This window comes from Pistacia vera, unplaced genomic scaffold, assembly GCF_008641045.1.
Source record: "Pistacia vera cultivar Batoury unplaced genomic scaffold, PisVer_v2 Contig217, whole genome shotgun sequence".
Classification (NCBI taxonomy): Eukaryota; Viridiplantae; Streptophyta; class Magnoliopsida; order Sapindales; family Anacardiaceae; genus Pistacia; species Pistacia vera.
The window spans coordinates 770928-785343 of record NW_022196021.1 but is presented as its reverse complement, the minus strand read 5'-3'; the positions used below and the strand labels follow the sequence as shown (position 1 = coordinate 785343).

The 14416-nt window shown below is 31.3% G+C and overlaps 1 protein-coding gene across 1 annotated transcript; it reads right to left on the bottom strand.

Moving 5' to 3' along the window:
• Positions 1 to 12301: 12301 nt before the first annotated feature.
• LOC116130025 lies at positions 12302 to 13799 on the bottom strand. Its single transcript, XM_031415775.1, has 5 exons — positions 13704 to 13799; positions 13421 to 13597; positions 13215 to 13289; positions 12611 to 12770; positions 12302 to 12402 (listed from the first exon to the last, which is right to left on the bottom strand). The coding sequence occupies exons 1-5, from the start codon at positions 13797 to 13799 to the stop codon at positions 12302 to 12304; spliced, it is 609 nt and encodes a 202-aa protein (XP_031271635.1).
• Positions 13800 to 14416: the final 617 nt, after the last annotated feature.

Here is a 14416-nt window from a genome sequence, read left to right as displayed (position 1 = left end):
ATTTCAAAACCCACATCTAAAATATATACAAAAAAATACACTTAGTTGATTTTTTTTATTTTCTTAATAATATCTTTCATTTTTGTTTTTTTAGGTATTTGATGTGTTCAAACCCATATTAGAGTCTCTTTAATTCTCAAAGTCACGATACACCCAATAGACCAAGGTAATTGAACAAATATGATAGATACATCTCTTGCGACTTGAACAAATAGATCAAAATAATTGTACAAATATAGTAGATACTTCTTCAACGACTCGAATACACGAACCAAGGTAATTGCACAAATATAGGAGGTACCTCTTTTATAAATCGGACACAAGACCCCTAAATATAACTAATTCTAATGACTAAAGAGTTTATCATCTGACCACAAAGTGAGAGGTATACTATCTTTCATTTTGAGGTAAATAATAATAACATATGATTCATATACTAAAAATTTAAGGACATTCATATCAAAGAATTTTCATATCAATTAAATAATAGTTTTTAGTAATTTAATTTCATTTTTCCAGAAACAAGAAATAGAGATCAATGACTTGAGTTGTACATGTCAGGTATACAGATATCTATTAATTAATTTATGACATAGTTCACTATTTACATTAATTAATAATTGGACCAACAAGTAATTAAGCAAGCAGACACAGCTTGCATGTTCAGAGGCAGATAGTTGAAAATTAAATGGCTTTAATTTTTGAATTTAAAGTTTAGGTTGTCTCTTGTGCCGTTACAACAAGAAATTTAACTGCACCTTAAATTGAATTTATATACCTAAACTTTTAATGTCTTAGAACATTTGTAAAAGACTCTTTATATAATACAAACTCTTTATTATAAAATGTTTAAAAAACTCTTTATTTTTTAAAGGTTAAAATACTTGCACCCATTCAAAGTTTAAAAATGACAATCACCCACACTTTCCGTAAAGTTATGTAAGTGAAATCTGTCCGATAATATGATGTTATTGATATTTTTTCTTACTTAAAGGTAATTTTAACTATTCATATTTTATAAAATCCCTAAATTTTATCTCCCTTTTTTTTTTTTTTTCTTTCTCATCTCTTCTCCGCCTTTTCCCTCTCTTTTTTTTCTCTTATCTCTTTTCATCTCAGCCATTCTCCGCCTTTTCTCTTTCTCTTTATCTTTTCTTCTTCTTCTCTCGCTTCTCTTTCTTTCCTTTCTTCGCTCTCTTCTCCTTCCTCCCCTTCTCTCCACTATGACTAGATTTGGTCAAGTGGCGCCCAGATCATGATGACGCGATATGGCTGGCCACTAGGCAAGATCCCGACACCGGGATATAGACTAGAGGCTGGTCAGATCGAAAGCCTCTCTCCCCTCTTTCTCTCTCCTACCTTTTTCTCTCTTCCTCTTCCTCCCAACTTCTAACCGCCATGCGTCCCACACAGGTTAATTTTTATTTTTATTTTTTATTTTTTGTGTATGTTTGGTTCGCGGGAATGTTTGAGGAAATGAAACGAATTTGGTTTTTTTTTTTTCTCTAACTAATTTCACTAACGGAACTTAATAGAAAGCGGGTAATTATCATTTCCAAACTTTTTCGATATCACATCGTCTTTACATCAAACTTTGGGTGGGTGCAAGTCGTTCGGTTTTTTTTAAATATAAATTAAAGAGTGAGTTTGATTCTTCACATTTAGAGAGTCAAATTTTACTCTTTATCCTAATTTTAAATAATAAATTGTAAGTTTCTATGCATTTTATTTATGATTTATCTCTCCTATTAAGTTTCTTTCTTGAAAAAACATATTCTCTTTCATAAAATTTAAAGAGTCTATTGGATTTGAATAAAAATTTTGTTCTTTATATTTAAAAATCAATAAAGATGCTCTTTATTTATATGAAAAATATTCTTTAAAATAAAGGGCACATTAGAGATGCTCTTAAAGCATTTCCAAAAGACTCTTTATATAACCAAAACTTTTTATTATAAAAAGTTTATCCATAAAAATAAGAGTCAAACAGACTCTTTATCTTTAAAATATAAATTAGAGAGTGAGTTTGACTTAGGGCTGCAAACGAACCGAACAGTTCGCGAACGTTCGTTGTTAGTTCGATTACTGTTCGATAATGTTCGCGAACAGTTCGATATTCGTTCGATAATATGTTCGATCGAGTTCGGACATGGGTTGTTCGTTCGATTATGTTCGCGAACACTATACATTCGACTAATCTATCCGTTTGCGAATAATCGTTCGATTGTTTGTTCGTTTATGTTCGAAAAACATGTTATGCATTATTATAATTAATTTTTTTTTTCATTTTTATATTATGTTTGATTTAGTTTGGATGAAATTTTTTTTTTTACTGGTAATCAATAATAAAATATTATAATACTTTTGTTTTTTTTATATATATAATATGTTTGGATTTTTTTTTTCCAAATGTCATCAATAATTAAATATATAAGTATATAACATTTTAATTAAAAAGTAATAAATTATTATGATAACTAGCATGACAAATTTAATAACATAATAGATTGTATAATCAAGTGATATATAATATAATAAATTCATATTTTTCTAAATGTAATCAATAATTAAATATTAATAAATAATAAATATAGTATGGTAAATTGATAAACATAACATATTGTATAATCAAGCGATGTATAGTATAATAAATTTAATAATATAATAACTTAATTAAACCTAAATTAATCACACATTTGTATAGATCATATATTACAATAAACCCTCATACCACTATGAATTTATAGGTGTTGATACAAAATATATATGTAGACAATAATGATAACATATGTATTGATCATATATTATAATATACTTTCATTCCACTATAAATTTATGAGTGTTGATACAAAATATATATGTAAACAATTAAAATATTTATGATAATTTATGTAATGATAATAAATATATGATAACCTATAATTTTGGTAATTTCATAACATATTTAACCTTTGATTAATATATGTATGATAATAATTTTGTATATACACAATTATACATTATATATAACAAATTAATCACACATATATATTGATCATATATTATAATAGACTCTCATTTCACTATAAATTTATGGGTGTTGATACAAAATGTATATGTAGATAGTAATAATAATATATATTTATATATAACAAATTAATCACACATATGTATTGATCATATATTACAATAGATTTTCATTTCACTATAAATTTATGAGCGTTGATACAAAATATATATGTAAACATTTAAAATATTTATGATAATTTATGTAATGATAATAAATATATATGTAAACAAATTCTTTTTGTTTGTGTCATGTTTGATATGGAACTAAATTTGTTTTGAACGATTTATTGTTCTGTTTAATTTATTTTGAAGTTTTATTATTTATGATGGTTAGTTATTTTAATTTACTGATTTTTTATTGATTTGTTTAAAATATAAATATAGACAGAGAGTTGGTTTTATTTAAAAATTAATGAAGATACTCTTTATTTATATGAAAGATGCTCTTCAAAATAAATAGCACAATTAGAGATGCTCCTTATGCATGGATAACCATTTGTTTTTCTACAAATTCCTACATTCCTTTTATTGCATATGTTATTAATATTTATTTATTGTCAGTATTCTCTCTCTCTCTCTCTCTCTCTCTCTCTCTCTCTCTCTCTCTCTCTCTCTCTATATAAATAATATATATATATATATAATATATATATATATATATCTATATATATATATATATATAGAGTAAAACCTAGATATAGTGATATTTTATATAGGAATAAACTCTACATAGTCATAAAAAATTCAATTCCCAATTTGAGATAGTTATAAGTAAAAATAAACTCTACATTGTAATAAGTTTTAATTTTTCTAATTCCCGTTTTAAGAAAAGTTGTCTCCACATAGTAATAATTACCTATATAATACAAAAAAATATATGTTATGTTACATTAAATGTTTAAGATGAAATAAAATATTTATTTAAAGTTATTTGAGATAATGATTTATGGTTTAGAATTGTTACGACATCTTTTAACTTGTTGGTAGATTACTCGCTGGCATAAACATCTTCTTGTTGAAGTCATATATTTATAGTTTCTCAAGTATATTTAGAGCTTCTTGGCACAAACCTTTTGTATTTTCGTAATATCATCCTCATGATAATTTCTTTTATCTTTTTGTCTAATTGTAATAATGATTTATTCTTTAGTTAAAACATACATGACTTATTGCTCATTTGGATGATTGAGAAAGACATTAATATTCATTCGATTAGTGTAATGAAGTTGCAAATCTGATCACTAAATTCTACAACGACTTTTTGATTCTCCTCTTCCACTTAATTTATAACTTGCAATTCATCGATAGCGGGGATTCTAATTTGGTAATGATTAAAACAATTGGTCATAGTATGTGACTTCACATCAATTTGCTGTATAATTTCGTAATGATTAAAACAATTGACAATAATATGTGGCTTCACATCAATTTGCTGCATAATTTTGTAATGATTAAAACAATTGGCAATTGTTTGTGGCTTTACATCAATTTAACCATACAAAATTGCATTTACAATTCCATTAATGACACTTATTTTTACTGGTTTCAAGATACGATCTTCTATCTGTTTTAAAAGTAAGCAATTGAAGCGTTAAATTGAAATCTTAATAGTATTAAGACATCAATTGAAATCCTAATACTGTACTATTAAAACATGAATTATAAAGAAATTTTTGTTACTATACCTCTATTAAGTTATTAAGTTATAACCTCTTTGTAATAATAAAATTAATTAATCCCACCGTTATGATTATAAAGAGGTTTTACTCTCTCTCTCTCTCTCTCTCTCTCTCTATATATATATATATATATATACAATCTCGTACCCTTTGTTTTCCCATGGAAATGAAGGTTGCCACTGTAGCGATGCAAGGAATGCCGGCATAGGTATTCTGCTTCGCCGGAGTTTCTCTCCTGTCATTCCCAATGCTGGCCTCACGTCGGAATATGACCAGCAGCCAAACTTCTTCGATTATGCACACTTGGTGTTAGAAATGGCCAGGAAACCAATTTTTAATGCCATGCATGCTCGGAAGATGGCCACTTGTCTTATGGTTTCGACGCATGTATTGCGTCGACACTGAAGTACTAAAATTAAAAAAAAAAATCATAGCGCGGTGGAGAAAAAAAAAAAAAAAAAAAAAACCATGAATTGCTAAAACTTGTTTACATGCATGTTGGAGGAGGTTAAAACATTTCCGACATAAAAGTGCATCAGAAGATGACATATATTTTGAAATTTGAACTTTGGTTTAGCACAATATAGATTGTGTTAGTGCTTTTAACAACACTCCATTTGACATCAGATAACTTTGTCCTCGACAAAGCTGGCTCAGTGTTTTTCCGGCACATGATTTTTTTTGTCGAAAATCATAGTCCGAGATGCAGGAGTTGTGTTTTCTGACAATTATTCTATGTCGGAAAAAACAACATTACCAATGGTGGATATCATATTTTTATCTAATTTTCGTTTGCTTTCAATATTCAACACTTACTAAAATATTCTGGCTTATATTGATTGTTAATTGACTGATATCATAAAAACTAGAATGGAATTTATCATTGTATCCTCTCCTCATACGAGTTTATATAAATATTGTTATAAAAACATCCGTTGCATTTGTTTTACTATTTTTCTACTATCCTATTCCACTATTCTATTCTAAAAACCCAAAAAAACATTTATTCCAATATTCTTAAAATCCAATTTTACTTTATTCAACTCAAAACATTAACGATTACATTTTTCGTAAAAATAACCTAACTCAATTCAAGTTTACTTTTTTCACTGTTTTACAAAGAATTAGAATAGTAAATCAAACGGAGCCCATTGGCCAAGTGGTTTGATAGGGACTATTGAGTGTATTACTGATCAAGAAGTTTTGAGTTCGAGTTACTCTTCGGTTGTTAATAAGGGTAGCTACGAAAGCTCTTAGCTGACTGATAGTTTTAGGGTCCTAAGAGATTAGTTTAGGTATGTGTAAGTTGGCTCGGACACCTCCATTCATAAAAAAAAATTTTTAATCTAGTTTAATTATCTGTAAAAATAAAAAATATAATGTTGCAATTGCAAAGTCATGATCTGGTAAACAAATCTAGCGGCTCGCGAGCTAGCTCGAGTCAAGCTCGTCCAGAGCTCGACTCGGCTATAATTGAGTCGGCTTGCCTCAATTCGTGAATATTTTATAAGCCGAGTTTGATCAATGCTCGGCTCGGCTCGAACAGCTCGTGAGCCGAATCTGGCTCCAAAAAAAAGGGTTGATGTAGAGGGTTTTTGAAACTATGGGGCTTTAAATTGTAATTTGCATTACTTAATATTTGAAAAAATGACAAATCCCCACTTGTAAAAATTTGTGAAAACACGATCTCTTCCCCCATTTACTGAAAATCCCTAAGAGGGCGTTTGGTTGGCAGTAATCTCAGATTATTGGGGTAATGTCATCTTATATTACTTGATTACCACGTTTGGTTGTCAAGTAATATAAGATTCCGGTAATCTTCAAATACCAATAGTAGTTACTATTGGTAATATTGGAGGTAATCTGATTACCTCCATTTTCTTATGTATTCTAAGATTACCAGGGTTATCATTTTTTGTTACAATTTTATCCCTTATTAATGAAAAATTTGGACAATAATGCCCTCATTTTAAAATAAATTTACATTAATATCCTATTTCAATTTTACCCTTATTTAACTAAAATTTTGGACAATAATGTCCTTGTACTTAAAACAATTTATAGACCACTGCCACTCAGCCATCACCACCACTACCACCACCGCCGACAGCGGCCAACCACCACGGATCGCCACCGAAAACTCGCCGGAGTCCCTAAAAAAGAACGAGTTTCTATGGGAGGCTCCGGGAGGCATCAATATGGCTGTTTTCGGCCATTTCGATGGTCGAAAACGGCCATATCAGGCCAGATCTGGCCGGAAATGGCCAGATCTATTCTGGCCATTTTCGGCCAGATCGGTGGATCTGACCGTTAATGGCCAGATCCTTAGCCATTAGCGACCAGATCTGGCCGTTAACGGCCAGATCTATTTCGGCTGGAATAGATCTGGCCGTTAACGGCCAGATCTCACCCAGATCTGGCCTCTAATGGCCAAGGATCTGGCCATTAACGGCCAGATCCACCGATCTAGCCGGAAATGGCCAGAATGGATCTGGCCATTTTCGGCCAGATCTGGCCATTTTCGGCCAGATCTGGCCTGATATGGCCTTTTTCGGCCATCAAAATGGCCGAAAACAACCATATCGAAGCCTCTTCGTCACGGTGAGGTACTCATAGGTGCTTTCGGAGATTTCCGGTGGCGGTTTGCAGTGGCGGCAGGCGGCAGCAGGAGGTGGGGGTGATTTCGTCATAAATGAAAGTTTTATATAAGCGGGGGTGTTTTAGCTAAATCTGAAATATTGGGGGTTAAAAGAAATTATTCAAAAATTAATAATAAAAATAATCTTATATTAATATTTAAAAGGGGGACAATTTAGTAATTTAAATAACATACCCACCAATTTATTCTCCATAACCTAACATATTCATATAACATACCCACCAACTAACCAAACATATTTTTTTAAATATTCCCAGTAATCTTCTAAGGTAATCTATCTTCCCAGTAATCTAACATTCATAGTAATCTAACATTCCTGAACCAAACGCCCCCTAAAAGTAAAAAAGAAAAAATCACCCAATCCACCACCATGCTATCGCCGTCACCGTCTTATTGTTGTCATCGTCTTATTCTCGTTGTCGCGCTCCTGTTGCCCATTGTTCCTCCCGTCGAGCGTCTTGTTAGAGGTGATTAAGAGTTGGGTACTGACCATCCCTTGGAGGTGACTGCCTCAACCTAGCTCTGTCTCTTCTATGGACATTCATATGACCACCGAGAGCTTGAGCAAATCTAAATTGCTGTTTTGGAAGCTACATTTGTAAGATCTTGGTGGCCATGAAAACCCACTAAGATATTCTTCTCCATTGTTATGGCTGTTGCTGTTCAGTTGATGTTAATTGACTGATATCATAAAAACTAGAATGGATTTATCATTGTATCCTCTCCTCATACGAGTTTATTAAATATGTTATAAAAACATCTGCATTTGTTTTACTATTTTCACTATCCTATTCCATATCTATTCTAAAAACCCAAAAAAACATTTATTCCAATTTCTAAAATCCAATTTTACTTTATTCAACTCAAACATTAACATACATTTTTGTAAAAATAACCTAACTCAATTTAATTACTTTTTCTCGTTTACAAAGATAGAATAGTAAATCAAACGAGCCTGGCAAGTGGTTTGATAGGACTATTAGTGTATTACATTAAGAAGTTTTGAGTTTGAGTTACTTCTCGTTGTAATAGGGTAGCCACTAAAAGCTCTTAGCGACCGATAGTTTTAGCGTCCACCACGCTGTCGCAATATAACTAATTCTAATGACTAAAGAGTTTATCATCTGACCACAAAGTGAGAGGTATACTATCTTTCATTTTGAGGTAAATAATAATAACATATGATTCATATACTAAAAATTTAAGGACATTCATATCAAAGAATTTTCATATCAATTAAATAATAGTTTTTAGTAATTTTATTTCATTTTTCCAGAAACAAGAAATAGAGATCAATGACTTGAGTTGTTCATGTCAAGTATATAGATATCTATTAATTAATTTATGACATAGTTCACTATTTACATTAATTAATAATTGGACCAACAAGTAATTAAGCAAGCATACACAGCTTGTTTGTTCAGAAGCAGATAGCTGAAAATTAAATGGCTTTAATTTTTTAATTTAAAGTTCAGGTTGTCTCTCTTGCCGTTCCAGCAAGAAACTTAGTTGCACCTTAAATTGAATTTTTATATCTGCTGCCCTTCTACATCTTCAATGCTGCTCTTTCTTTTTAAAAGCATCTTTTACATAAATAAAGAATAATTTTATTAATTTTTAAATATAAAAAATATAATTTTTATTCAAATCTATTAGACTTTTTAAATTTAATGAAGATACTCTTTATTTTTAAGAAAGAGACTTAATGGGAGAGAGAATTAATAAATAAAATGCTTAACAGGAGAGAGAATTAATAAATAAAATACATAGAAACTTATAATTTATTAATTAAAATTAGGATAGAGAGTAAAATTTGACTCTCTAAATGTGGAGAGTTAAACTCACTCTCTAATTTATATTTTAAAGATAAAGAGTCTGTTAGACTCTTATTTTTATGGATAAACTCTTTATAAGAAAGAGTTGGGTCATATAAAGAGTCATTTGGAGATGCTCTAATATCTTAGAGCATCTCCAATGGTGATCTTTATTTTGAAGAGCATCTTTTATATAAATAAAGAGCATCTTCATTAATTTTTAAATATAAAGACACAATTTTTATTCAAATCCAATAGACTCTTTAAATTTAATGAAGATGCTCTTTATTTTTAAGAAAGAGACTTAATGAAAAAGAGAATTAATAAATAAAATGCTTAATGGAAGAGAGAATTAATAAATAAAATGCATAAGAACTTATAGTTTATTAATTAAATTTAGGATAGAGAGTGAATTTGACTCTCTAAATGTGGAGAGCCAAATTCACTCTCTAATTTATATTTTAAAGATAAAGAGTCTGTTGGACTTTTATTTTTAAGGATAAACTCTTTATAATAAAGAGTTTGAGTCATATAAAGAGTCATTTGGAGATACTCTAACATCTTAGAGCATCTCCAATGGTGATCTTTATTTTGAAGAGCATCTTTTATATAGATAAAGAACATCTTCATTAATTTTTAAATATAAAGAACACAACTTTTATTCAAATCCAATAGACTATTTAAATTTAATGAAGATGCTCTTTATTTGTTAGAAAGAGACTTAATGAGAAAGAGAATTAATAAATAAAATGTATAAAAACTTGCAGTTTATTAATTAAAATTAGGATAGAGAGTGAAATTTGACTCTCTAAATATGAAGAGCTAAACTTACTCTCTAATTTATATTTTAAAGATAAAAAGTATGTTGGACTCTTATTTTTATGGATAGACTCTTTATAATAAAGAGTTTAGGTTATATAAAGAGTCGTTTGGAGATGCTTTTATACATGGATAACCATTTGTTTTTTGACAAATTCTTACATCCCTTTTATTGCATATGTTATTAATATTTATTTATTGTCCAGTACTTTATATATATATATATATATATATATAATTTACAATCTCGTACCCTATGTTTCCCATTCAAATTAAGGTTACCACTGTAGCGATGCAATTAAGCAATGCCGGCATAAGTATTCTGCTTCGTCGGAGTTTCTCGCCTGTCATTCCCAATGCTGGCCTCGCGTCGGAATATGACCAGCAGGCAGCAGCCAAACTTCTTCGATTTCATATGCACACTTGGTGTTAGAAGTGGCCAGGAAACCAATTTTTAATGCCATGCATGCTCGGAAGATGGCCACTTATGGTTTCGACGCATGTATTGCGTCGACACTTAAGTACTAAAATTGAAAAAAAATTCATAGCGCGGTCGAGAGACAAAAAACCATGAATTGCTAAAACTTGTTTACATGCATGTTGGAGGAGGTTAAAACATTTCCGACGTAAAAGTGCATCAGAAGATGACATAAATTTTGAAATTTGAACTTTGGTTTAGCACAATATAGATTGTGTTAGTGCTTTTAACAACACTCCATTTGACATCAGATAGCTTTGTCCTCGACAAAGCTGGCTCAGTTTTTTTCCGGCACATGATTTTTTGAGTCGAAAATCATAGTCCGAGATGCAGGAGTTGTGTTTTCTGACAATTATTCTATGTCGGAAAAAACAACATTTCCAATGGTGCATATCGTATTTTTATCTAATTTTAGTTTGCTTTCAATATTCAACACTCACTAAAATATTCTGGCTTATGTTGATTGTTAATTGACTTATATCATAAAAACTAGAATGGCATTTATCATTGTATCCTCTCCTCATACGAGTTTATATAAATATTGTTATAAAAACATCTGCTGCATTTGTTTTACTAGTTTTCCACTATCCTATTCCATTATTCTATTCTAAAAACCCAAAAAAACATTTATTTCAATATTCTCAAAATCCAATTTTACTTTATTCAACTAAAAACATTAACAATTACATTTTTCGTAAAAATAACCCAACTCAATTTAACTTTACTTTTTCCAAAATACCGTTCTACGAAGCATCAGAATAGTAAATCAAACGAAGTCCAGTGGTCAAGTGGTTTGATAGGGACTCTTAAGTGTATTACTTAAGATGTCCTGAGTTTGAGTTACTTCTCAGTTGCTAATAGGGGTAGCCACTAAAACTCTTACCCGACCGATAGTTTTAGCGTCCACCACGCTGTCGCCGTCTTATTCTCGCCGTCACGCTCGTGTTGCCCATTGCTCCTCCTGTCGGGCGTCTTGTTGGAGGTGATTAAGAACTGGGTACTGACCATCCCTTGGAGGTGACTGCCTCAACCTAGCTTTGTCTCTTCTGTGGACATTCATATGACCACCGAGAGCTTGAGTAGATCTAAATTGCTTTTGCAGAAGCTACATGTGTAAGATCCTGGTGGCCATGAATACCCACTAAGATATTCTTCTCCATTGTTATGGCTGTTGCTGTTCAGTGAATCTTTAAGCTTGACGTTGCTAAAGTTTTGATTATTGTTGTTGTAGTCTCTAATGGCATTACTGCCAATTCTCTGGTCTTTAGAGTTGTTGCTGGCACTGTTCTTCTCCATGGATACTTTTCCTTTAGTTAGACTTGGAAAGATCAAAGATAAAAAAAGTAGTCTACAGATCAAAGATGCACATTTTTCTAGTGGCTTGCAAGCTGGCTCAAATTCGGCTCGTTAAGCTAGCTTGCGAGCCAAGCTTGAATCCCCCTCTCCCTTAATGAGTTCGAGTTGAGCTAGGAAATTAGCAGCTCATCTGGCTTGGCTCAAACTCGTCCCCCTTGATTGAGCCGAACTCGTTTAGCCGAAAACTCGGCTCAATAACAGCCCTAGACTCATATCTATATATGATATCTTTAATTGATCCTGCAAGTATGATATAGTCAAAGATCCATTGATAAGTGTTGATAAAATGATAGTTGGAGAAATCAAAATGATATTATTTATAATTATACAATCCTAATCACTTTAATTAATTAGTACGCTTAAATCTAAATTAAGTAGTATATGTTCTTACTAAACATGAAATAATAATACACATGATTTTAATTATTCACAAAACTGGTGATGAAAATCACAGCATTGGAGCCCTTAGTGGAATCCCTTTTCTTGATCGCTTTTGTTTTTGCCTCTTGGGCGATGGTGGTGTCAAGTATTCTTTATCCTCATCTTCATCTTTGACGATAAGTTTTAGATTATGGTTGTGATTATTATTTGATTTATCTTTAATTTCTTCTCTGTGTCTATCTCCAAATAGAGCTCCAACCTGTCATATTAACCAGGATTAAGGATATTAAATATTTATCCCAAATGATTATTATCATACATATTTATCCAAACCAAATAAAAAAAAAAACAAATAAAAGAGGGAATTTAGAGAGACTGACCTTGCATGCAATACTACAATAGAGTGAATTATCTTGTAGATTTCTGTCACAAATAATGCAACCATAATCCTTTGAATTAATTTGTTGCGGTTGTTGTTGTTGATGAGGATTCCTTTGTTTCAAGAACAGGACTTTGGTTTTATTTGTATGATAAGTCTGTGAAAAAACAAATGAAATTTATTTTAAAAAAACAGTGAATTCTTATGATAATTAATTTAAATTAATAAATCTATAACTATGAAGAACCGATTTGAATTAGAAAAAAAAAATTAAAGGAGAAGAAGGTCATCCATAACTTCTTAAATTTGGCCCACTCTGATGATGGATTTAAGTGATGTAACAAAAGCTTTGTACTACAATTAAATGTATTGATAGGTGCATCATAAATTCTTCTGGACCTTTTTCAATAAATCTGGTGGCGAAATATTTCATTAGCAAATTGCAGGTTACTATTTGTATTTTTCATCTCATTTCTAAACTAAGACTGAAAGAAAATCTTGTAAATTATTAAGTAGGGAAGATGAACGGTTTCTACACAAATTTGCCCTAATTCTCTTTTTATTATCAAATTTTCTGAATGAGTTGAGGAAATTAACATACTTGAATGCCGGAACAGTTGAAGAGTTTGCTCAAATCATGGCGATTGATCACATCGTTATAGACGTATCGACGAATCTGCAAAAGCAAAACCATCCAGTAGCCATGAAATTTTTTTTATTAAGTTTTACAAGGAAAAGAAAATCTAAGGCAGTGAATTCATATTACTTACTAAAAATATATTACTGGAGAAAAGGAAGAAGAGAGACCTTAACATATCTGTGGCGAGTGTGAAACGGAAGACAGTGACAGCACAAAGACGAGAGACAATCAATGCAAAAACGATCCACCTCGTTCTTCTTTGTGTTCGGGTGAGCCATGCAGTTCCCAAAGAACTCTTTATTGTACATAACAATTATCCATTGAGGTACAACCGTATAATTGTCCTGAAAATTGAAACAAGGCATGATGGATCTAAGAACAAGTCTTATAGAAAAAAGAATATAGAAAACGAGAAAGAAAGAAGAGAGATGAAGAATATGTGTTTAGTACATTTTTGGTCGCATGGAGTCGTTTGAGGCCAACTGTAGTCTTTTTCATGGTGGTTTCCTCTCCAGGAAGACACACAATATCCCACGTCTCTATCATCGGTTTTTAGATGTGTAAAAATATATATACTGGTGCTGGTGAATTTAAACATGGGTTACGGCTGGTTGTGCATATTTATAAACGAGACCTCCATGGAAATAAACAGGGTTATTACTGTATATATCGATTATCTGTAACATATAATAATTTAGCTGTCAAATCTTGGTCCAAGATGCCGTGGTTAGCCCTTAATGATTCAAGGTTGCCGTGTCTTGCCTTACTGGGGTTGGCAAGTACTGTTAAATCTTGGTCCAAGTTACTGCAGTTTAGCCTTTAAGACTCCCAGGTTGTCAGTAATGCTTTTAATGATCTAAGGGTTATCATTTTATCTCTTGGCAAAATTACAGTGTTAGAAAATGGTGGTGCTTAAGATCAGGTGTTTACTGTTAGGGCTAAAAATTGTCTTGGGTTTGACGAGGCCAAACAATAAAATAAACATATCATGATTCAAGGTCTCAACCCAATCCCAATTGAGTCTACTCTTAAAATCACCTTGCGAACTATCGACTCTATGAGTTGGACTATCCTATAAGTTATGGTAAACTGAGTTTCAGTCCATTAGCCTGCAACAGTCTATAAATAGGAAATCAGAATCCCATTCCATTTCCTCTTCTACT

Coding starts and splice junctions, on each gene's coding strand:
- LOC116130025 (XM_031415775.1), bottom strand. CDS start 13,799: ATGATAGAGACGTGGGATATTGTGTGTCTTCCTGGAGAGGAAACCACC. Junction 13,290..13,420: donor CTCGCCACAGATATGTTAAG/GTCTCTCTTCTT, acceptor TTGCTTTTGCAG/ATTCGTCGATACGTCTATAA. Junction 12,771..13,214: donor TCAACTGTTCCGGCATTCAA/GTATGTTAATTT, acceptor GTTTTTTCACAG/ACTTATCATACAAATAAAAC.